The sequence below is a fragment of the Miniopterus natalensis genome, chromosome 2, assembly GCF_054644295.1.
Source record: "Miniopterus natalensis isolate mMinNat1 chromosome 2, mMinNat1.hap1, whole genome shotgun sequence".
In the NCBI taxonomy this organism is placed as follows: Eukaryota; Metazoa; Chordata; class Mammalia; order Chiroptera; family Miniopteridae; genus Miniopterus; species Miniopterus natalensis.
Window position 1 is genome coordinate 8,204,586 of NC_142082.1, and position 22,616 is coordinate 8,227,201.

At 41.3% G+C, this 22,616-nt stretch overlaps 1 protein-coding gene across 11 annotated transcripts in view; it reads right to left on the reverse strand.

The window, feature by feature from the left end:
* SORBS2 (sorbin and SH3 domain containing 2) overlaps positions 1-22,616 on the reverse strand; it is a 172,815-nt gene that overhangs the window by 25,102 nt on the left and 125,097 nt on the right. For 4 of the 11 annotated variants that reach the window (XM_016211316.2, XM_016211312.2, XM_087814092.1 and 1 more), the window contains 5 exons: positions 11,681-11,730; positions 9,027-9,214; positions 2,165-2,253; positions 748-794; positions 6-120 (listed from right to left, as the gene is read on the reverse strand). In XM_016211316.2, coding sequence (XP_016066802.2) covers positions 6-120; positions 748-794; positions 2,165-2,253; positions 9,027-9,214; positions 11,681-11,730 — 489 coding nt within the window. Of the gene's footprint in view, positions 1-5; positions 121-747; positions 795-2,164; positions 2,254-5,159; positions 6,750-9,026; positions 9,215-11,680; positions 11,731-16,232; positions 16,290-18,044; positions 18,129-18,757; positions 18,917-22,616 lie in introns of all 11 variants that reach the window. The other 7 variants (XM_087814090.1, XM_087814091.1, XM_016211307.2 and 4 more) reach the window with 5 other exon arrangements.

Genomic DNA, 22,616 nt, shown 5'->3' on the forward strand with positions numbered 1-22,616 from the left:
CTCACCTCCACGTAGGAGATCGGGAAAATGCCCACTCGCCCGTGGTTCTCGCCCTCGTACCAGTTCTGGTCGATTTTCCTGAGGATGTACACGGTGTCTCCTTTCTTAAACGAGAGCTCCCTGGAAGACACGTGTTCCCATGGTTTTTTTCTCAATGTAGAGCAATTATTCTTAAGATCACTAGACCTGCATTCAGCTGGGAAACATACTTACAATATTAAAAATAAAAAATCTGTCCAGCCCAGTTGGATAAGGGTTCTCCTTATAAATTCTTAGAATTCATTTATAACATTACCACTTTAGAAATGATTTCAAAAAGGACAGGTATAAACACGTCTGATATAAGTCACAGGTAGATTAATACAAAAATTTAAAGGTGGGGATAGACTATAGTGGAGAACTTGTAAAGCTTGGCATAATGATGGATTAATTTTGGACTGAATTTTTTTTCTCCTGAAGCTAGTGAACTAGTTAGCTAGCTGGTTACTTTTCTCTCTTTCTGTCTCCTTTTCACCTGCTAAAGCTTACAATAAGGAAAATAAATATCATTTAGTCCTAGCACAGAAATGTCAATACCAGAACAGTTTTTATTTGTGGGTCCTTAAAGCTGGTTGACAAGCATTTGAGTAGAGTATCTTGATGAGGAATTTGTTTGTAACATGTCCCATTGCAATGTTTCTCTCTTAAAGTATTACGAAAGTATTTAAGGCCAACTTAAATCATATGATGAATACTTATCTTACTTACTTAGATGTCTGAGCCTTAAAATCATAAACAGCTTTTGCAGGCAATTTCTGAAAAAAGGAAGGTAAATGATTAGCCTTAACTTAAAATTTGGATTTCCTACGAGAAAGTTCATGTGAATGAAAGAGACATGAAAGCTCAAGGAATGATTAAAAATATATACTGTAAATTCTGTATGCAGTTTATGAATAAACCAGCTTTTCATTTAGATATTTAAGCTACAGCAGGAATATCATAGATGGCTTATCACCATAACTATTGAATGTCAGAGTTCATCTTAGTCACTAAGGTAGACGAGTGCCAGAATAGGGGAAGAAAACACCCACAGAGGATTCTGTCCCAGGTAGAATTTTGGCTGTAACCAAGGGATAACTGGAGGGTCTGTTGATTGATGTCTTACGCATTGACACAGCTCCTTCTGAATCATAGCAGAAGGACAGGTGAAAGGAAGGAAGTCATCATTGCTTTTTCTAAACACTTATTAACATAGTAGCAGAGAACTATTAGCCCAGTTATCACGGGGAGGCTAGTTAGTGGCCAAAGTATATGCTTGATGGTCTTGCTTTCCCTGGAGGGCTCAGGAGCTCCGCACACAGTAAACCGGCTGCTCGTCTTTTAGACACGATGTGATGGGACGTGTGCTCCCCATCACGTGCCTGGTACTAACTTGGGGCCCTCAGATCTGCCTGGAGCCCTTCTACTGGAGAGCGAGCTACTCCAGCTCTTCCTTCCCTGCTTCTCGGTAAGCCCTCGTTCCACTCTTTCCCCCTGCGGTTCTGGTGAACTTAGGCAAGCAACCTGGACCATTCTTGACTTCTTTGCAGGGGAGGGGGGTTGTCCCATGGGCACAGGACTCTATCAGACACCTATAGAGATACACCTGAAGGGACTTCCAGTCCAAGACCAGCCTTCAGTCTCCATGAGAGCTCCAGCCTGGCTCAGGACATTGGTTAAGAGCCAGTAGGTAGGTGGTTCCCAGGGACAGTGGTTTTTTGAGGGACCCCCTCCAACAGAAGCAGGCCAGCAAAAATGATTTATGTAGACTTTGTATTGATCTGCAGCACAGTTGACCTAAGGCTCTCCCCTCCACCCCTTGGCCAGGGGAAACCTCCTTCCTTCCTGGGTGGCCCAGCTCAAGATGCTTTTAGACCACAACTGTTCACTCGTGGGTGTGAGGTCCAGGTGCAGAGAGGCCTCACTGCCACAGCTGGACCACAGCTGGGGAAGACCTGCAGCTAGGGTCAGAATGCAAACTGCTCCAGTCCCTTGCTCAGGCTTCGGGGAAAACGTTCTGAGTTTCTCCATTGTCATTTTACGTTTTCAATCTGGGTTCTTTACTGATTTTGGATGTAACTTTGGCAAGTGCTTTATCAGGTATCTTGTTGACAAAAATTCAAATGCTACTGAGCTAACTAACTACCTCTTTTTCTGGAGTTCCTCTTCTTTCCCGTGGTGCACTTCTCCCCAGGTCAGTCAGAGTGGACGAGTAACTCCTAGGGGACTCGCGGTCTATTGGAAAGGACAGGGCCAGAGTGAGTATCCACCTATTAAAAGCAGACCCGTTGAGCCATTTTCCCTGGTGGCAACTATTTTTCCCCTTAAATACGGGGAGGCACCACAATGGAGAACATGGGTATAAAACTCATAGGTGATCATAAAGTTGTACTAGACACAAAAACAGCATTTCCAAAGGAAAGCTACCTGAGGTCACAGAAGTATGATAATCGTGCATATAAATCTAACTGTTGCTGATACAATTATACAGCAGCACCTGGGCCAGAAAGTTCCTAGTTGCAAGGATTTCCCACCTCAAAGACTTTTTAATATTTTCTATTTCTATTCTTTTGCGTCCAACTTACAATGACTATTCTAAGGCCTATAGAAGATGGAGAACAGCAATAATTTATAGAAGCGGAAACATTTTGTGGAACAATTTAAAAATGTGGTAAAGGGAAAGAGAAAAATAAAGAAAATATGATGATGACCGAACTATGGTCATGCCATCCTCTCTCTGTCTCTCTGTTTTTAAATATTTATTGACTCTTGAAATGTCACCTTGAGGCTTAATGCTTAAAAGGCCTTATCTCTGTTCTTTCCTTGTGCTCAGCTAGCTCGTCGGAAAGCAAATATTTATTCCAAGAGACAGAGGGATAGAAAGTCTCTAAATAGAAAGTCATATCAGTTACCAAGTTGCTTATGAATATGGAGTTGTCTTTGTTCCCCTTAAAGCAAAGTATAAATAATTAATTACTTGACAGAGTTATGACTGCAAGGGCCTCTTAATGGTATCTTCTACCTTCCATTTATATGTGGAAAGGTAGCTAAAAGTATCCCGGTAGTCTCTGTTATAAAATTTTACTGGTATAACTGGCTTGAATTCGTAGATTCTTTCTCTTATTCCTTTAATAAGTTATATCAAATAACAAGAAATATTAAGTATAAAAATAAATCCATCCAGAAAGAAATGAAAAGTGCCGATTCATAAATAGAAAACCTTTAAGGTTTTGACTGCTTTGATTACACGGAAGAACTGTCTGCTTATGGCAGGTGGGGTGTTGGTTACATGACAGCTAAAGATAAAAGTCTAGCTCTGTGTGAGGCGTGGACTCCGAAGTCTCTAGGCTTGGGAAGGTAATGTGGCCATAAATATTTCAGGTGAACGCCACCAGTCATTTTCATACACTAGAGGAGTATGTGCAGTATTTTTTTCATTGTAAATTAATATATTTTTATGATCACAGGGCTCTCATAATGATAATACATTCTAAATTATTTTTACTAACCCATGGAATAGAAACTGTTTTCACTTGGGCTGAGCAAAATTGGAAATGTAAATATTTTATTGAAATACAAAATACCCTTTAAATGCATTCCAAAGCCCCCTCAACTCATGTCTCAATGACAGTACAGACTCTATCTGCACATAACGTTGAGAGGTGATTAAACCAGGATTTTGAGTAACTGGAAAAGGTAGCTAATTTATTAAAAAATTAGACTCTGACATGTCTCAGTCAGTGAAAATTTCAAATTGTAGAAACTGATTTTAAAAATTCTAATGTATTGTTTTTGAATCATGTTGCATAGTATAGATAGAGCAAAGATAAATACTAATAATATAGTAAATTTGTGCAATGAGAATTAACAACTGAGCCATGTATCACATTAATATGAAGCTTGAATTATGCCCCCTTTTTGCCTGTAGAGATTATATTCTATATTGCAAATTCTGAAGTGTTGGGGACCTTGAATCTGTTACTGCTACTTTCTCTCTACTTGATGTTGGTCAAATTTATTGTCCTCTCTGAGTCTCATTTTCCTTCATTGTAAAACAGTGCTTATAATAATACTAATACCTGTCATTCCAGTGTTAATTGGATAATGTATGTAAAACATTTTGCGGTGTCTGGTGCATAGGAGACTCTCTGTTGACGATCCAAGTTCCACCCTGGAATGTATATTCCAACTTCTTAGCATCTACGTAGGAAACAGGTGCACCACAAGAACACCTTGTGCTTTTCAGTGATGTAGACCTCAAAAAAATGTGTTCTGTATCCGAATTGCTATCTATCCTTGTGTTGCCACTTGAAGGTGCTAACCCATCTACTAAAATGTAGTTGAGAGTCACTTTTAACCTAAATGGTCTGATTCAAATGTCAATATAGAATTGTTTTATCAGAAATAGAAAATAAATAAAGTAAGCAATGGAATGGAACAGATGATGAATACACTGAGTGATGGAAATAAGACTGTTATATATACATACACAGCTTAAAGATGCATTCACAAAAATTTTATACCAATTGTGTCCTTTACATGGAGAAAGTTATTAAGCCAATCCTAGTCTCTTTTAGTCATCCATCAATGACTTCATTATACATTTCAGTTTTGCTTCCTGAGTGTTTTGATATAGTATCTTCTATATAGAATGTGAGCAAATTAATTTTTGAGGGAATGACTACAGAGTTAAAAAAAAATCAAGGAAAAGTCTATTTGTTAAACTATGGATTTTGATACATTTCCCAACAATAAAAGAGCTAATGCAAAGTTGTTGATCTCTTAAGGATACTGATCATCAATTATGGTTTCTGTCTTGAAGTCTTTTTAAATTGGTAAAACATTTAATTCCTTGTTGTGTTGTGACCAACGATTGTTTCAACCCTAACCTTAAGCTACAAAGTGGTTTTCCCTTCTGATTTCGAATGAGTGAATTTTTGTGAATTGGTGATCACTTTAAGCCACACATCACGTCCAAATACCACACGGGCAAATGAGAACTATGCAGTAAGACACGTTTGCACAGCCACGATGCCGGGCGGTCTCACAGCTCAGGAATGATGAGATGGAAGAATGGAAAATGAAAGAGCTGGAGGGTGGGCATCTGAACCACAGGGAGTAACAAAGAAAGGGGCATCCACCTTGGAGACCCAGGGCACTCTCGTGGTCTTGGTGGTGGCAGCTGAGGTTATTGGTGTCCATGTCCTGGAAAGAGGCACTGTGAGGCATCCTCCCACGGTCGCTCTGGTACAGCGGACAGTGAGCGGCACCGTCTGGAGGCAGTGGGTGGAAAGGCTGGTGCGTGGGGCTCCTTTTTAGAGCTTTGAGCGATGAATTCCTTTCGGGGATGTCTGGCATCAGTTCACTGATGAGACGGTGCAGGATACTGTTGTCTGGCAAACTCCCCCTTCTCTTTTCAGCTTTAATTTGGTCACAGATGTCTTTAAGGGCAGAGTCCAGAGCCTCAAACACAGACGCTTTGCATTTTGCCTTTTCAGTCTGTTTCTTGGGAGTCGAATGTTTTTTCCTCCGGAAAGGCACGGGACTGACTAGAAACGCGAGTTTCGAAAGGCCGGGGTCCAGGTCCTGTCTTCTGTGCTCTTCGGCGTTTTCGTGTTTAGCTCTTTCGTGTTTCAGCATCGTGGTGAAGCGGGTGTAAGAGGCAGGGCATCTGCCTTTGCAGGAGCTGATGAGGTGCCGGTGATGGTGGTGGTGGTGGTGGTGGTGGTGGTGGTGGCTGGATCCGTAGAAACTTTCAGAGGACGTGAAAGAAAAGTGATCGAAATCACTCTCACTGCAGAAGGACGACCCTTCGACGTGAATGTAGTCGCTGTGGTCGGACACCACCCCGTCCTGGTCGCTGTCGGAAAGCTCTGCGTGAGTTCTCGGTTGCTCGGCGCTGGTGACTTCGATGTGAATGGGCACCAGGGCTTTGGACTTGCAGCCTCGCTGGGCCTGACAAGGGTGTCTGCTTGGACTTTCTTCCTCCAGCAAAGACTCGATGGAAAACCGCCTTTTGGGGCATAGACCATTTTGCTCTGGTTCTAGGATCACAGGAGAGAGCATTTCGTCTCCTAAATTGGGCATGGATTTTGACTTCTGAATCAGCTTTTCAAATTGAGAGATGCGGGTGGGGACCATGTCCCTGGGCACCTCCTCGGCGGAGCACTGGCTCCATCCCTGCAGCAGGCCCTTGCTGTGCGGTTCATTCTCATATTGCATGATTCTCGACTTCACGGAGCAGATCACCTCTGAGTTCATCAGGTCCTTGCGGTTAATGCGGTGCATTTTCTTATACATTTTCAGGAACCCTGGGGCATTGTGGGCTGCCCTGTGGCGAAGCCGGGACCTGCCATTGCTGCGGGCCTCCTGGAGGTAGGGGGACACCCATGGGCCCGGGCAGCCCTCCTTGGAGTCCTCGTCGCAGAGCAAAGAACCCATACTTTCCGACTTGGTCGCCGGGTCAGGGAAGCTGTCGCAATCATCGTTTAGGAGATCATCGCAACTGCGGGACTTGATTTTGGGGGAAACGGCTTCCTCGGTGCTGCTCCAGACCTCGGCGTTTTGCCGGGCCATCTGCCAGCCGTTTTTGAAAGCGATGGCCCGCTGGGAGTCCCGCGGCACGTCCAGGTGCTGTCGGTAAGTGTTACAGTAATCCGCCTCGCTGGAGGGGTTACCGTTGAGCCCTGAGCAACTGCAAAGGGACGGACACATTTTGCTATCATCCCCACCTTTTAGTCCAGAGCAGCGTGGTGGGAGAGAGACATGCGAAGGAGTTAAAAGTTTCACAAGGAGGAGAGCACGTTAGTTAGCATCAGACAGCACAGCAAAGAGAAGGCACCATGGTTTAATCTAGACACTGGTGGTTGCACAGGGAGCTTCGACTTTGGAGAAAACAGTCTAATTCTAAAGCACGATGCTACTTTCTCAATGAAGGTAGCTTTACCGATATTAGAATGAACAAAACCAGGCATAAAAAGTCATTGGTGTAGTTAATAAACCCATTTCTATTGAATACTTCATCTTTCTGCAAATATTATATGCCCCCAATTCAATATAGTGTCTTATAAGCTAATAGCACGACCTGGTAGTAATTTAAAAGTCTAACAGTGAATGCCCAAAGTGATACAGATTTAAGCAACTTAGTGAGGTCAGGGTTTGAATCTCATTTGATCTATAATAGAAAGGGAAGGTGTAATTTATAAATTTACATTGAATTAAAACTCCCACACTGTATGAGTTAATTTTTCATGGGAACTAGATAGAAAAAGCTATAAGACAAAGTATTTTCCAAAATTGAAAAATCCAGACGCTGTGAACTGTTGCTGCTAACATTTTTTTCCTAGACAAAAATAACTAGCATCTCTTTAAATAAAACAATTTACCTCTTTAACGGCTCTACCTAGAAACTTTTACTAGGGAGGTTCTCATAAGGATAACTGGATATAATGTGAAACTTTCCTCAGAGGTAAAGGCATCTTGCCTTTTTCCAGGGAAGGTCTTTTAAAAATGCATTTGCAATTTGACAATAGAGAGCTAAAAGTGACCTCAATTTGGAACATATGGAAAAACTCTTTTCTTTTGCTTTGCTGAATTAACTAATAAGTGAGAGGCCAAATCCATCTAATGGGACATTTTCTTCTTGGAAATAAACCTAGTGGAAGAAAATATCTCTACTGACGGCTCCTGCCTTGCAGTCTTCCCCCAAATTTTCAAAAGTAGATAAGCACATAAGTAAGTAGATAGGTAGTATTTGGGAAAGGAAATTGGCTTAATACTCCTTAGGATAAAAATAAATATCTAAACCAATCAGAATTCTTTTAACTTTTGGGTGGTATCCAAGCATAAGGAACCAATGGCATTTTATGACCTCTGTGTTACCTTAAGATATTTGCTTGCATAAATGTGCCCCTGTTAATTCGAGGAAAGGCATCATGAAAGGGGCTCACTCCCTCCAAACCTTCCAGTTAGTATTCACGGCTTTACTAGGACATGGGAGAGATCTGCTGTCTTCCGTTTGTCCAGACTCCAAGCATCAAAACCAGCCTGCCTTCTGCACGCAAACCAGCTACCTCTCACCTTTAACTACCATGGGTATTACTTTTAGTGCCTACATTTGATGCATGCAGCTGAATCTGTGCTCTTTCATGGAAACTTCTGTTAGAACTCACTTTCCTCACACATTTCAGATTCCCTCTCTGTGTGTTTAAACCCCAGGAGACTGGAGGAGACGGTGGAGCCCCCGATTTGGTATAGACCTACGTCCTAGGGACCCTAGTTCAGTTCTCAGTCTCCATCTTAGCAGTATCCCTGCTATGGTGGCAGCAATGGGCTCAACAGTATTTCAGAGACTTGAAGGAGCGACTTGCTCCCTTTCAGCACAACTCACTGAATTTCCAGAGGAGACAGGTCATAGGGAGAAAGGGCTTGGTGATGTCTAAGTTTTATAATGTGACTGAAAACCAGGTAGTTCTCACTACGGTACTGCTGTGGATTGAACACTATGTTCCGTGCAGAATATGGATATTCTACTGTATATCTGAATATTGACCAAAATATAGAGCGGATGACTAAAGAAATGACTTCACAGGTTAGACAAATTTTATATAGAATTAAATAATAAAAAAAAACAGTTTATGTTTTAGGCAACAACGGTCTCTGTTGCTACTTCTAATTCCTGTTCTATAAATCTGATTAATTTTGCATATGTTTATAAATGTAATCTTTTAGTAGCCTGACAGTAAACTATTTGATGGCTTGAATTTGTTCCTCCCCACAAAACCACAAATGATACGTTTGGAAGGGAAAAAGCATTAACAGACGATAGAGTCCTTGAGGCCACTCGGATGGCTCAACCTGAGTTGGTCTGTGTAGGAAAAACTATGGTTCCAGCACTTATGTAAATGCTAACTACCCCGGGCAGTTATCGCTGGACCGGCTCTCACAGGGAGCTCCAGGGTAAAGCTCACACTAGTAACTTGTTTACACTTCAATTTATTGCTGTTTACCTTTTGCTCTGGACGGTGAGGAAGGGGAAGAACTAATGAAAGACTGGGTCAGGGTGGCGCTTGATCCCGGGCCGTCCACCCGGCCGGGGCCGGTCCTGCTGGCCCGTGGGTCCCCCAGGCCCCTCGGCTGCCCCACGGCGGGCTCGCTCTTCCTCCTTTTTCTGAAGTCACTGGCCAGGCCTGCAGAACTGAAAGAAGGGATCAGCTTCAGTTTGGTTGGCGTTGGTGGAGGTTAACCTGAGCCAGAAAGACGGGTGGGATATGCTAGTAACAGTGTTAGAACTCTTACCCCACCTTCCAAACTGCATTTTTGGGAATTCATTCCCTGATATCAAACACTCTTTATAATCATTTCTTTAAAAAAATTAATCGACTTTATTTTTTTAGAGCCGTTTTAGATGACTGAAAAAGTGATTGGAAAGCATAGAGTCCCACACGGACCCTTGCATACAGCTTTCCCTCTTATTGACATTTGTCACAGCTGATGAACGGTACTGATGCATTATTAGTAAATGCAAGTAAAGTCCATAGTTTACATAGGGTTCATGTTTTTTGTTGAACAATCTGGGTTTTGACCATTGTGGGACAGCATGCGCCCATCACTGCTGTGTCCTGTATCATGTCCGTCAGAATCCCCTCTGCTCCCCTGTTCATCCCTCCCTCCCCTGAACACCTGGCAACCACTGATCTTTCTACGGTCTCCACAGTTTTGCCTTTTTCGGAATGTCATAGAGTTGGAACCAACAGTATGTAGCCATTTCAGATTGGCCTCATTCATTTAGCAATATGCATTTAAGATTTTCTCCGTGGTTTTTTTTTGTTTTGTTTTGTTTTTTGCTGATAGCTCATTTCTTTTTATTGTTGAATAACATTCCATTCTGTGGACGGACCACAGTGTGTTTACCCATTCAGCAACTGAAGGGCATCCTGGTCGCCTCGGAGTTTGGGCAGTTATGAACAAAGCAGGTGTTTGTGCGAATATGAGTTTATAATTTTTAAAGTGACAATGCTCCAGTTCGTGCAATATGTTGTAACGGACAATTCAGTCTTGTGATTTGTATCGTGTATCTGTTCTCTATCAGGAAGCGTTCTAACAACATGACTACATCCCGAGGAGGGAATGACAGAACGGAGGAAAGGATTGGAAAAGAGGAAGACACCTGGTGAGACAGATTTCTTATCTCAGGACCTCCCTATGGCTCTTGGCTTTAAAAAACCTTACACTGGGATTCCAAGATTTTCCTACTTAAATAATGAATGACCAATGATTTGGTCAGCAAATACATTGTTAAAAAGAGTTCTTGCACCCAGCTGAGTTAAATGGTGTCAACAGTTTTAATGGCAGGAACTTTTTATCATGGTTCTGAGTCTGAGTATATCATTTAAGACAAACATGAGTGAAGGAAGCTATCTATACGTCACACAGCACTTTGTCAGATCATTAGATACAATTACATCAGCAGCAGCAGTAAAAGCACACCAGCTCCTAGGAGCCAGAAGATTGCTGTTTGCTATACTGACAGTATAGACTTATATAGCCCAGTGTCATCCCTGTTTCATCAATGAGTAAATGGAACACACACGCTTTGCAAGTCTAGAGGTGGAGCCAGATCTCAGGATTTGTCTGCACCCCTTGAGAGACGATGCCCATCTTTCCTAGACCTGTTTTGCACTCATTACTCTGTCCCCTGAGGGTCTGTGTGTCTTCACAGCAACCCTCAGGTCGGGTCAGAGCTCTAAAATTCAAACATTTTAGGTGCACATATAGATGGAAAAAGGTATAAAAGGAAGGGTTGGGGGAGCTCCTCACTCAGTGACGTTAATGTTGTTGGATGGCACTCAACAAGCCCAGGTTACAAAGTTTTCTACTTATGTCCATAGAAATCTATAGAAGGGCAGATTAATGTTACAAGTGTGTTGTTGGTGATATAGTGTGGCTGAGAGTTTGGATTATTCAACGTTGCTGTTGGACTGTCTGAATTTCTGTGACATTTTCAAATAAGTATGATATTCAGAGCCCACCAACAGAACTTGCCTTGGCAGATTTTAAGGCAGGTCCAAGTGGTTGGTTACAAGCTATTTTGGTTCAGTTCTACCTTATCTCTGCTGCTTGTCAACTGTGTAAACTTAGTAAGTCATGGAGCTTAAATGTCCGTTTACTCAGAGATAAAAGAGGGTAATGGTGCTTAACTCACAGTGGTGTCTTCAGGATTGAATATGTTTATGTACTTAGAGTGGCGGGTATATAGTATCAACCCTCATTTATTGGTAGTAACAGTAATTCTGATTTGTGTGGTTAGAGTACAAGGAACAAACCTGTGTAGAACATAATTTATAACATTTTTCAAATGTGTGTCATATAACAATATTGAAAATTAGATGTTTATAATCCCCATTTAAAGAAAAGAAAACTGGTTATTGAGGAGACAGGGAAGGGAAGAATTTCTCAGTCTGTAAAGGTGTCCAGAGTTATTTCACTTGATTTTCATAAATTCTTAAATACGACCATATAAAACGATGCTGAAACAAAATAAGACAACTTCATGAGTATGGTGCTTAAAATAAAAACATGATACGCAACCCTTATTACTATTTCATGGAAAAAGAAAGCACTGGTATGCAATTCTGGTTGCACAGTGTATTAACATGCTTACCTGTTGGGTCTTTCCAGGCTTCTGTCGATAGAGGATTGGTACAAGGAGGCCTGTGAAGGCAGAATAATAGTATCATAAAATTTTTATCATGGCAAAATGTCTTTTGTCCATGAGCATTAAATTAGGTATGCTTTAAAAAGAATATTTTCAAAACTGTGATTAAAAATACCCTTTATCGTGATCATAACAAATGTCTTCCCCCAAAGAAGTCACGCCACCTGGTTTCCAGTCCTTCCCACCCATTTCCTCTTCTGATTAACTGCGTTGTCCTGCTCTGTTCTACTCAGATTACCTACAACCTAAACACTGCCTGGGAGAAAAAAGGAAAATCAGTAACTGCTCTTCATGTGGCAAATGGACTATAAATAGAAACTTCCTATGTAAAGGAATAGTTTGATGTTTTTAAAAAATTTGAAATCATTCAATCCTTATAGAACATAAACCTTCTTTATAGATTTCTGTCATCTTGTCAGGTGTGATCTTTAAAATCTGAAATTTAAGCAGAACTTTAGACATTTTTCATCTGCCAACACAGACATGACATTTTAATAAAAACCACAGAATTTGGCTTGAAATTAAACTGAACTACTGGCACTTAAATCAGGTACAATTATATCCCTCAAATAGTTAAGTTTCAGGTTGGTTTAAAATAAATGGTTTAATGAACCAACATATGGCCTTTTTTTTTTTTAAAGTCGACTTTTAACATTTTCATCAGTAAAATCAACTCTCAGTTGTCCATGGTTGTAAGAACAAAGAAAAATAGAAAATACAAACCGATAAACAATTCCAAATGTTTATGATACACACGGTTTTCACGCTCCTTCATTCTGAACAGTGCAGTGAAACCGATACTAAGCAAAAAGGTTACATAAGAGTTTTTCACTTCCCACAGCCGTCTACTGGGATAATTGCTAAAATTTCTAAAAGGCAAGAGAGAATCAGACTCTAGAATGCTGGAGGTGACACGGATGTCTAGAATGTATAGGAAAAAATATACTAACTAGTCTCGGCTTTGGTCATATTTGATGAGTAATTCTTCATCACTGCATTCCAGTTTGAAAATGTTCTTCTATATGAACGTCTAAAAGTGTCAGCCAGAAAGAGAATTTGGCACGTTTTTATCTTAAGTCCTTACCACTAAGAAGTATTTTACCAGAGTGCGAAAAACCTTCTTAGTGGAAATTAAACCACACTTTCAGAACTATTTCTGTAACTTTAGTTTCTGTTTGTAAATTAGCACCAGTTAACCAGTTAAAATATTGTATATAATTTTGAGATTCTTTATGTAGAGCCGTCTGACAAGCCCCTTTATGCAGAACTCTAAAACTGCCTCCATTCAGTAATACTTTCATCTAACTCCATCTTACTAAAAGAGAGGGGAATCTCGCCCAGGAGCAAACAGAAGCATCCTCTGTAAGAGAATACAGCATAGTCTAATAATTTTAGTTACTAAAAAACATTTACATTTCTAGGCTCTCAACAAATATAAAATTAGAAAAAAAAAGTTTGGTCTACTGATCTGATAAGTTGACAAGATTATTCTAACTCTCTGGACTCTGGATCAGACACTGGAAAGGTGGAAAAAGAAACATTGAATAAGAAGGAAAACCAACAGGTAAATAAACAAAACCAGATACTTATATTTTGATTTAGAAATATTACTTCTATGCGTTTGCAGAGGAGCAGCACCCTAGAGCCTCAGAACCCTGCCATCTGTGTGGCTCGCCCCTTTCCCGGGGCACCCAGCCGCAAACTGCAGCTGATCACCAGAAAGTGTAATTTCCAGAGCGCTCAGAACACACCCAGAGGGGTCAGAAATTCTGGATTGCCAGCTTGGGATGAGCCTGAATAATGTCGTAATATGAATGAAAACATCGTAGAGGAAGTGAAGGCTCTACTCTTCCCATCGTTTTAGACTTAGGCTAAGAAACAATAATTCCTCGCGTTGGTTTCCACGATCCAAAATAAACCGAAATGGATTGTGTGATTTTACGTATACTTAAAGGAAAAGGTTTAGTATTAAATGAAAAGGAAACAGTAAAAGGTCTACACGGATGACTAAGAGAAAACCTTGTATGATAACTGTATGAATGATACTCATCCTGAAATGGAAATTGTCCCCAGAAAGGAGGTAACCTATTTTACCTATTATGATCTACCGAGTATTTACATATTGCCATTATTTTAACACACTTAAACAAAAGTCATTTTAATAAAGTGTAGACACTGAATCACTCTTTCTGTTAAGTGATCATGGGATTATATTTTGCTTATAAATCCTCAATTGCTCTTCATTAATGCTAGTTCCTCAGTTATGCTTATGGATTAGAAAATACGTTGTTCATGGCATATACTAGGCACTTTATACATGGCAACGAAGGTAATGCTAATCAATTACAATTTTTACAGAAATGCTTTACGTAGGTTATTAAAGACGGAATACAGTACCTTATCAGAGTACTTTTGTACTCTGAAAAACCACAAAGTGAAATTAATAACATAGTCAATATGCTATCAGAATCATACAACACCCCTCTCAATCCCAAAGAAATAATGGCAAATCAGTTTACCCACCAGCAAAGTGCTTTTTTTAATGTGATTTTTCTTGCCACTACCATAACAATATAGAAATCACAGAATTAAGTTTCTACTATTTTTAGCCCAAGAATTTAACATAAATCAATAGGTAATAAAAATAGTATTAACTAGGTAGTTTTTGTTTCTAAAAAATTTGAGCTCTAAATCTATCTCCTGGAAGTGCTAAGAAATATGGTATAAAGCAAACAGCCCTGAGGTGAAGGTTAAGAGATCTGTTTTATTTTTGATTTGCCACCATCTTACCATGTGCTTTTAGACATTACTTCTTAAATTCACTGAGCTCTAGCTTTCTTGCCTGAGAATCAGGGAGTTGGATATGGCGATCTCTAAATCCTACTTCAGTTCTCATGAGTCAACTGCCTTAAAAACAACCTAGAGATGTCTGACCAAAATATCTGAGAGAAATATCTGACCACATGGAATTCTGAAGTAAATTTTTGGGCCATCCATGTGTTTAAGTGATATCCTTTCTTCAGATGTGAAGGAAGCGTAAAAATAGAATTGCTTGTTATATTTGATTTTTCTTTACATTATATGCCCATCTACAAAAAATAAGCATTTAAAGGTGATTGAATTCACCAACCCAGAATGTTCCTGATTCCTCTATTTTACTTTTAATTGAACACCTAAATATTCTGGTCACTTCTGTTTAACCTACCTACACTCTGATGATGCATAGCTCAGGGGAAATAATTTGGGATTGTACATTGAGGTTCTAGAAAGTTGGCTATTTCCTTCCGAGACTGTACTTGCAATTCCAGTTTTTACAACCGTGTGTCCGTAGTATTTCCAGCAGCATAGGCATCCTACTAGCTTTATTTTATTTCCTAGTTGCACATATTTAACTGAGTTAAGACTTTTCGATGAAAGTAAAATATTTATTAAGTGCTTTTGTATTTACTTAGGACCGCAGAGAAACTACTGTTCAAGCACCAGTTTATTTGCTTTGTCCTAGCTGTCTCTAAGATTCCCCACAAGGAGGCTTTTATACAACTGATGTTTAGCGAGACTGTCACTTTTGCTTGCGTCTACTAATAAGTCCTAAATCTGCTTTCCAAAATACTGTATTTTTTCTTTGCAAAGAACAGGATAAAAAGCTTTTGACTCTGAATTATTTCTGCCTTTTTCATACTCTCTTTGATCAATTCAAATAAAAATTTACATTGCCCAGCATGATTTTTTTTTTTTACCTGGCAGATTGTCATGAACATTTCTAAACAGAGATAGCAAATACATTTTGTGTCATATGCCAGTGATAGTCTGTTACAGGTGCTGCCTGGATTACAGGGTGAAGAAGGGTTAGTAATGCCTGTTGAGCATGTGGAACTGGAAAGTTGTGACATGTGAGCCAGTTATTTGTCAGCCCTATTTTTTTTTTTTTTTTTTAACATTTAATTTTTTTCAATTTACAATTTACATTCAATATTATTTTGTATTAGTTTCTGTTATACATGTCAGCCTTATTCTTAATTTTATCTGATTCTAAAATCCACATATTGTATTTAAGAAAATGAAAGAATTAAAATACATTTTAGGAATATGTGGGGCATAAACATCTGATTATCTAAGAATTGAAAGGGTCGTTTTATACCTCCAAGCAGGATGCTAAAATGGCTCAGAGAAGCCTTCTGGTCGTAGTTTAATAGAAACAGGTGGTTAATATATGCACTGAGACCACTGCTCTCGGTTTTTGATGATCACAGCCCTAGGTACCAGGGCCGTGCTGATAGTTCAACTCAGTTATGGTTGGACTGATTCTGTGCCCACAGTTCAGAAAGAGCCAACGCCTTTGGTATAATTCAGGTCCAAGGGATGATACTGGTTACAACACGTAGTCTTAGATTTTCAAAAAAACCTTAGACACTACAGTGAATTGTAAAACACAGATGCTCGGAATCATAGTAACCGCTCCTAAGAGAGAAATCTGAAAAAGAGAGTAATTTGTTTTTACCTCGTTGGAAACACCAGAAGAATGGTCTTGAACATAGTCCAGAGCCTTTTTAGGAGGCTGGGTGTCGGGGCACACCACATAAGCAGAAGTGTAGAGATGGAATGGAGGAGAGTCAATGGCAGCAAGGAATGGACATGTGGAAAAGGTGACAACAGTTAGAAATCGAGTGATGATAGCATCAGATACACATAAAGAGTGGCACGCATGGAGCAAAATGGGGGGAGCCTAGGAGGAAGAGTGCTCTGTCCGTAACTGTTCTCAAGCACTGGGCAGAATTACTGGTGGCTTGGTTAGTATATTTATCAATTCATTTTCAAATCGAATTAGCACTCCTAGTCTCGAGCCACAGAGGAATGCAAGGTTGATTAAAGAAACATTCAAGGAGCAGGTGGACAAGTGGATAGCATGCTGGTGAGTTTCCATGTGTGGCTGAAAATGATTATAGAAAAATGCTGGTAATTTAGGCTCAGTGCAGAAATTGGCAGAGTCCCTATCAACTGTCTAATCAACAATAACAATGCATATAAAATAAAGTTAGAGAATTTATTGTCTCTGAAATAAAATACATGTATGTGACTACTCGGATACAAATTAGAAAAAAACGAGAGAAAACGCTCCTCATTAGGTATAGAAAGTCTAGGAAAAAATTCTTTGGTTTATATTTATTTACAGTCACTTTTGGTCCAGTTCAATAAGATAATGAACGAATCTAACCCAGTCTCCTTTGCATTTTAATGGACAAAAGGGACTACTCTCACCACCCAGTGGAGAAAATGCGGTTTAGTGTAGGAGCATATAAATCAGTCTGTGATATGGCAGAAGAAAGATTGTACTCCCTGGTCTTTAATAAAATTCTGTGCAGTGTAATAAACAGTATGTTTTTTGAGAGTTTAAAATTCAGAAACACCAGTAAAAATATAAAAATATGTAATGGACACCCCTCAAATGCACTGCTCTTGGTAGATGGAGCCCCCCAATGAAACTTGAGTCGAGGAAGGAAATCGCTATTTGAGACCTGGGTGACTCTTTAAGCCAAACATTCTAACCGATTCTCTGAAGGTCAACTTTGGTGGGGATTTGGGGACCAGAGGTGTTGTGGTGGCTTTTGGTAGCAAGACTAGAAATCTGGGTGTGCAGGGTTTCCTTCTTTTTACGTCCCTAACAGTAAATAAGGTGTTTTATAGTGGGAATTTCTGGCAGTATGTTATCATGGGAATTGCCCAGAAGGTTTTTTTGGTTGGTTGGTTGGTTGGTTTGATAGGACTGGGCTTAACATCTGACTCTGCCACTTGCTATCCTGGGAAAATTCCTTAACCCCTCTGGCCTGGTTCTTCTTATGGGAGGGGCACTGCGAGGACTCACTGGGACAGTGGCTGCAGACTCAGCTCTCAGCAGGTGGTGATTCTTCAGCACCAGGGAGCTATAATAATAGTAACTATTGTTTTTATCAGTGTCACCACGCTCCTTTGAATGAACTAGACCAAAGTGGACTATAAACAAATAGAAACTTCTACAAATCTGCAATTGTCTGACTATTCGAGGGCACAGTCTACCTCAGCATTTTGAATTTGCTCAGACCTGAAGCGATCCTCGTGAATGACTTGGTGGTAAAGAAAATCTGTACAGAGGTGTCTGAGCGCTTAGCCATTTGGTACGAAGTGACTGTGGGCTGAGCTGTACCAAGTTTGTGCCCTAAGTTCCCACTCGACCCTTGTCCTCTGAACGACACCTGTCGCTTCTGGTAAGGAAATGGTTTATAAGTCAAGCAGCATTCTCCTAATGTTCTCACAGTAAGAGTCCAGCCTCACTTACCGGGCGTCCAAACTCCAGCTCTGAAAAGAACTTATACCAGGGCTCATTTTCTAACTCTACGTCATCGGGACGTATGCGGTCAGTCTGGAGCAGACGTGAAGGCAGAGGGAAGGAAAAGGCACACTGAGCGAGGTGAGGGACACGCCGTGCGGCCTGAGACACGCAGCCACACCAGACGGGCACCCGCTCCCATCCGGCCGGCTCGGCCACGCGGGGCAGGGCAGCCGAGTCAGGGGGAAAGTCAGGAGTGAAACGAGCTGGCTGGCACCCCGAGGCCCCTGGCTATCTCCTCTGCCCCCCGCTTCTGCCTTTCCCCTTAGCTTGACACACTGACAGTGAAAAACTGCCTGTGACAGGAGGGTGAGCGTTGATGGCACAGCAGAGTATAAAACAGGCTCAACGCTGTCACCAGGCGGCCTGTCCTCGCGGGGCCCAGCGTGCACGTCTGCGGTGTGCAGACAGGTGGAGAGCCCGGGAAGCAGGGGGTGGGGGGAGATACAAGGTGGGGGAGGAGTGAGGGGTGCTGCGAGGCTGTTAGGGGCCCATCGGCATGAGGACCCTGGGGTCTGGGTGGCGAAGGAGAGGGGCAGCCAGGTGGGGGGGGGGGTGAGTAGCGGGCCTCTGACCGTCTCCCGGCCTCCAGAAGACAAGGACTGCGCCTGAACCCCTGAACCCCGACGGCACGAGGGAAGTGGAGGAAGGAAGGAGCTCACCCAGGGGGGCGAGAGCGCCGGGGTGCTGGGGCTCGCTGGGGGGGGCCCGCTCCGGGGCGGAGGGGAGGGGCTGCCGGTGGCTCCTCCACATGGTGAGGTAGGAAGAGGCTTCGGGCCGGGGTCCCTGGGAACAGGAATCGGAGCGCTGGGGAGAGGGGGCTGGAAGAAAGGGCGAGGAGACACTGGCTCGTTAGATGGGGCGCTGGAGGAAGGAGGGGGCCCTGCCTCAGGCAAGACAGGAGGGTCCTTGGGGGCCCACTTGGGATGGTCTGGGCCCCCCAAAAGATGGGGAGACAAGGAGCCTCTCAGAAAGTGAAGAAAGGTCACAGTTTACGCGCTACCCCAAGAATCGCCTCCTTCCCGCCTGCCTAGAGCTGCGGGATGGACTTGGATGGGGCGAGGTTTTGTCACAGGACTGCGGTGGCTGAGGGCTGGGGACAGGGTGAGGGAGAGAATCCTACCCTGGTTTGCTCGGCACTCCAATGTAGAGAGAAAGCCAATTTTTATAATTGACTTGCTCCCCTTTAGTGGCTATTGTATTTAAGACAGAAAAACAAGGAGTGTTAATATAAACAGTTTGAAAAAAAAATATGTACAGTTACTTTAGTTAGAGAAAACACAGCCTCGGAGCATTCACTTTACTCGGTGATATCCTTAGTGCTTTCGAGTAACTTATGCCTGACTAGACTGTTTCGGGTGTTGATTTTCTATTGAAAATGAGTGCTTCAAGTACTGCATGTGGGTCATTACTTCTTTGAAAATTATTACCTGGCACTAATTAAACATAGTGTAATTGGACAGTAGTATTTTAAGGCAGAAAAAAACGCCTTCAGTTCCCTAGAAGCCATCCCCCTGGTCAGGAGAGGACATTCTTTGTAATAATGGGCACTTCGAGATAGTCCATATCCAAACAAAAGCCATTATTTTGAACTTGTCAGAGTGTTTTATTGATTTTTCCCTATAGTTTTGTTAATAAATATATAGTCTGTAGTTATTAATCAATTATATCCAAAGTATTTCTAGAGATGTGCTTTTTATTTCAATGTTTTATAATATGAGATTATTATGGTAGCTACAGACAGTAATAGAAAAGTTGGGACATCATAGCAAAATAGTGACATGGCCTAAGTTATCCAACGTGTGTAGTGGTCACCATGATAAAAGCTGTGTAGGGACCTTGGGAAATGTTTAGGGTGGGATGCTGAGTGATAAAAGCGGAATGTGACTGTATGTTTGTTCCATAGTTTGAACAGTAGTCACAAAGCCTGTGACTGGTTGAGCTCAGTAAGAAAATGCACACTTAAATAATAGCTGCAGCATGTAACTACTTCATGGTATAGTTAGACTGGAACTGATTTTTAGGGAAAATGATATTAGAAATTTTCAGCAAATTTTGTTCTGTCTAGAGGCCTAGTAATTCCTCCACAGAAAAACTAACCTTTGGCTTTTTTCAAATCTCATTGTTTCTAATGTTATAGACTTAAAAATATTGTTAATTCTTGATTTTAATAAATACTATTGATAATAAATATTATTAACCCCTGCTTTCAAGTACAGTCTTTGTTTTGCTAAGGGAAGATAGACATTTCTCTTAGAAACAAATTAAAAAAACAACCCATAGAACAGCAGAGGGCAGCAGATTTGCTAAACAAATCCATGTATCTACCTGTGGTTACTACTTCATTTTGATTTCCACCTTAAGACACTATATAAAGATATTCTAAACCCTGATTTACAGAAACATACTTCTCTTATACAACATAGAAAGGGGAGCAGAATATCTATCATCCTGCACCCCATCTGAGAGTGGCAATTTTCTATGAATTATGATTTTGTAGATTAAAAATTCAGCTGGCAGCTATCTAGACTCCATGCCAATGGAAAGTAGAGGAGATGCTCCAAACAGTGATAACTGGTCATCGTCTGTATCTCTGGAATGTGATGAAAGGCACATACATGAGCAGAGCCTTTATGAAAAAGAAGCCGTAGGTGGCAGAACTGGAATGTTCTCTTTGCTGCGACTGACCTACTGATTCCCGTTAGTTGTGCGACAATTAACTGTTCATGTAGCAACCGAGGTCCACTGCTGAGGCACACAGAGGCCTGACGACAGCAGTGACTGACACACCGACGGGCAGCCATCAGACACACACTCAATCTCACTAACTCAACACTTTCCACTGGTAACTGGAAGATTCCCCTTCTGAGTTGTTCGATGTGAATGTTAACACTCGGAAACTTGTAGAGGAAGCTCTATTTGCTCATAAAAGACAACAAAAGAGCAGAGATACTGCTGCACATTTTTCTGAACATTTTTTCTGAACATCTAGGAAACCTGTGCTTCAAACAAAAGTTGTGTCCGCAGTGTGTGAGGGAGTGCTTATGAAAATCTAAAACCACACATCACATATAATTCTTGTTGTAAGGCAAGAGTGAGCAGTTTGTAAAGGGTTCATGTTTTCTACAGTTTAAAAGCACTTAGTTGCTTTTCAGGTTATAGAAATTCTACTGTTCTTAGTATTCTCGCTGCGGGCTTGTAAGATGGGTCAGCATAATCGGTTCTTTATATTTTATGCTCATTAGATTTTTAAGCTTTAGTGGCATTGGCTACTATGTTTTATATTTGTTGTGGTTCCACGATAAATACTATACATGCTGTTAGTTGGGGCAATTCTTTATGGTTTAAACCATCAGATGAAACCTCCAAAATTTTTAGAGTTTAAGCTTTGAATGACAACCTTCATGGATAAAGAAGCTGAAGTTCACTGGGGGGCTAACTGCACTTCAACTCTACGCAGTATTGTCAATGATTATTCCTTCTGCTTTTATTGTTACGTGCTGGTTTAGTTATTGCATAGAAAGGTAACACCTTCATATTATTTCCATTTTTATCAAGTGTAGAGAGGTCCTAAATAACTGTTGTATTTAAATTTATTTTATTTTAATGTGGTCCACCTATAAACATATCCAATCTTGATGGGGTGTAAAGTTTCTATTGATATAATCTCAGTAGAGCGTTTGTATGATTGTCTCATGGAGTCAGTTGTGGTTCGAGTCAGTTAAAGATAGATTCCTGGTGATAGCAAAGTACTTTTCAAGATCAAACAATAGGCTCATTTAATCAGCATTTCTAAACTTATAGTCAAATGAACATCTATGCACTTTAAAAACTGCACTCACTTTTGCTTCCATGTTGAAGAACATAAATGCATGTTCCATGTATTTCTAAGGAAGAGAGGATCCTTTTGGCCAGCATCTGGGGAAGGACCTTTACACCCTGCACCCAGGGACTCATGGAATTATGGACCATAATTACTAATAGCATCGAATCTCTCCTGTGTGCGCTGATGGAGATACGCTGTGCCTTTTTTCACCAGAAGTGTAGACTTCACAGATGAGCAACAGAACAGGGATTCGGTCTCACCAACTTGACCCACTCACGGCAAGGGTAAAAACTGTGTTCATTCATTCCCTTGTTAATTCAACCAGTATTCACTTAACACCTGCCATGTGCCGGGCATTGTGCTAGGTGCTGGGGATACAACTGGTGCACCAGACACGGTCCCTGCCTTCAAGGAGCTTAACGTCTAGTGAGGGACACAGACAAGTAAAGAGGCCGTTGCAGTTCAGTGTGGTGAGTGAGGGGGAAATGCTGCAGGTATACAGCAGGGGGCGCTCTGCACCTGCAGTTGAGGAATTGGGGATGGTGCCCTGGGGCAGGCTTTTCCATGAGGAGAGCATGTAGTGGAGAGAGCTCTCCTGGCAGAGGGAATAGCCTGTGAAAAGGCCTAGCGGGGAAGGAATTTGGTAGCTTTCTGTACAGCTGGAACAGAGTGAGTGAGGCCGGAAGGGCAGGAAT